We start from the raw sequence: 2,103 nt of genomic DNA on the forward strand, positions 1-2,103 counted from the left end.
TGCAGCATCTCAGTTTGTCTGAGCTGCCCTTAAGGCCCTGATGCCAGGCAGATGCCCCTGGGCAGTGCCCTGTGCTGGGAGGGGTCTACAGGGCAGAGCTGAGCCCCCAGGGCTGGGCTGGGCTCTAGGAGCACTGGCAGGGACAAACCTTGGATACAGAGAAACAACTTCCATTAGCCACAACTCCACATACCAACACTTGGCATCCCTTCCTGTCCAGCTGCACAGGTGAAGACAGAAAAGTTTTGAGAAATTGACATTTAAACCCGATGCTTCAAAAACTCTATTTTATTTCCAAGCACGTTTTGAGTGCAATCACCCTGAAAATGATGGAGGTGCAATGAGCCAGAAGCACCTTTGTGGGACCAGCAGGTCTGATTGCAGTAAGGCACAGAGAGCCCTGTGTTTCCTCTGGGCTCCTCAGTGTTCAGAACGAGATCAACCCTGAATGAAGATTTCTCCCCCTTCAAACAAAGCAAAAATCCAAGCTCAAAGATAGAAATTAGGTGAGTGAAAGTTCCCTAAAGTAAGAGAAGCAATTTTGAGTAAATTTGTGAAAAAACAGCATAGGATTGAGTCAAGAAAATGTATCCCAGCTGGTCAGTGTCTTCTATCAACAGTCCATGATGCCCAGAGTGAAGAAATGTCCAACAGCAGCTCCATCAGCCACTTCCTCCTGCTGGCATTGGCAGACACGCGGCAGCTGCAGCTCCTGCACTTCTGCCTCTTCCTGGGCATCTCGCTGTCTTCCCTCCTGGGCAACGGCCTCATCATCAGCGCCGTAGCCTGCGGCCACCACCTGCACACCCCCATGTTCTTCTTCCTGCTCAACCTGGCCCTCACTGACCTGGGCTGCATCTGCACTACTGTCCCGAAAGTCATGCATGATTCCCTCTGGGACACCAGGAACATCTCCTACTCCGCATGTGCTGTACAGCTCTTTTTCTTTATGGTCTTCATTGGAACAGAATATTTCTTTCTCACCATCATGTGCTACGACCGCTACGTGTCCATCTGCAAACCCCTGCACTACAGGACCCTCTTGGGCAGCAGAGCTTGTGCCCACATGGCAGCAGCTGCCTGGGCCAGTGGCTTTCTCACTGCTCTGCTGCACACAGCCAATACATTTTCCCTGCCCCTGTGCCAGGGCAATGACCTGGGCCAGTTCTTCTGTGAAATCCCACACATCCTCAACCTCTCCTGCTCACACTCCAACCTCAGGGAAGTTGGATTCATTGCTGTTAGTGCCTGTTTGGTATTTGGTTGTTTTGTGTTCATGGTTTTCTCCTATGTGCAGATCTTCAGGGCTGTGCTGAGGATTCCCTCTGAGCAGGGACGGCACAAAGCCTTTTCCACCTGCTTCCCTCACCTGGCTGTGGTCTTTCTGTTTGTCAGCACTGTCATGTTTGCCTACCTGAAGCCCCCCTCCATCTCCTCCCCATCCCTGGATCTGTCCCTGTCAGTTCTGTACTCAGTGGTGCCTCCAGCCCTGAACCCCTTCATTTACAGCCTGAGGAACCAGGAGCTCAAGGCTGCAGTTTGCAAACTGATGACTGAAGGATTTCAGAGACATTAAATTGCTGGCCAGTTCCTCCAAATCAGTTGTAATAAAAGTAATCCTTGATATTTCTGGTTGGCTTTGTCCTGGGGTTCTTTTTCCTTTTTTTTAGTTTTTTAATATTGTCTAAAAAGAAATGCCAATTCTCATTTCATTTCTCTCCACCTTCACTGTGTGCCACAGACTGTGTCAATAAGGGGCTATCCTCTTGGTGACTTTAAACAAAGTAAAATATCTCCTAGCAGAGTTTTCACCAGAGATGCCTCTTTTGTTTCCTTCTCTGGGGCTGCAGCAACAATGTCTGTGTGCAGAGCTAATGGCAGATCAGTCCTGGCACAGCAGCTGTGCCCAGCATCTCCCGTGCCACTGCCCCGCTGCCCTCCTGCCCCTGGTGTTGCTGCAGGGCCTGAGTGCTCTCGGGGCCGGACACAGCCCTGGGGGTGGCAGTGCCAGGGCTGCAGCAGGGACAGGCCATGGGCACTTCTGGGGCAGCGCTGACATCTCAGGGCAGGGCCTGGGGGCTGGAGGCTCCTTGCCCAGGCTCT

At 51.7% G+C, this 2,103-nt stretch overlaps 1 protein-coding gene across 1 annotated transcript; it reads left to right on the forward strand.

Annotated features, from left to right (window-relative positions):
- The first annotated feature begins 628 nt into the window (after positions 1-628).
- Positions 629-1,576, forward strand: LOC134050430 (olfactory receptor 14J1-like). The gene has a single exon (XM_062503494.1). The coding sequence runs from the start codon at positions 644-646 to the stop codon at positions 1,574-1,576; it is 933 nt and encodes a 310-aa protein (XP_062359478.1). The 5' UTR covers positions 629-643.
- The last annotated feature ends 527 nt before the right edge of the window (positions 1,577-2,103 follow it).

This window comes from Cinclus cinclus, chromosome 16 (assembly GCF_963662255.1).
Source record: "Cinclus cinclus chromosome 16, bCinCin1.1, whole genome shotgun sequence".
In the NCBI taxonomy this organism is placed as follows: domain Eukaryota; kingdom Metazoa; phylum Chordata; class Aves; order Passeriformes; family Cinclidae; genus Cinclus; species Cinclus cinclus.

Excerpts from the sequence above, each read along its gene's own strand:
- LOC134050430 (XM_062503494.1), top strand. The coding sequence starts at position 644 with ATGTCCAACAGCAGCTCCATCAGCCACTTCCTCCTGCTGGCATTGGCA.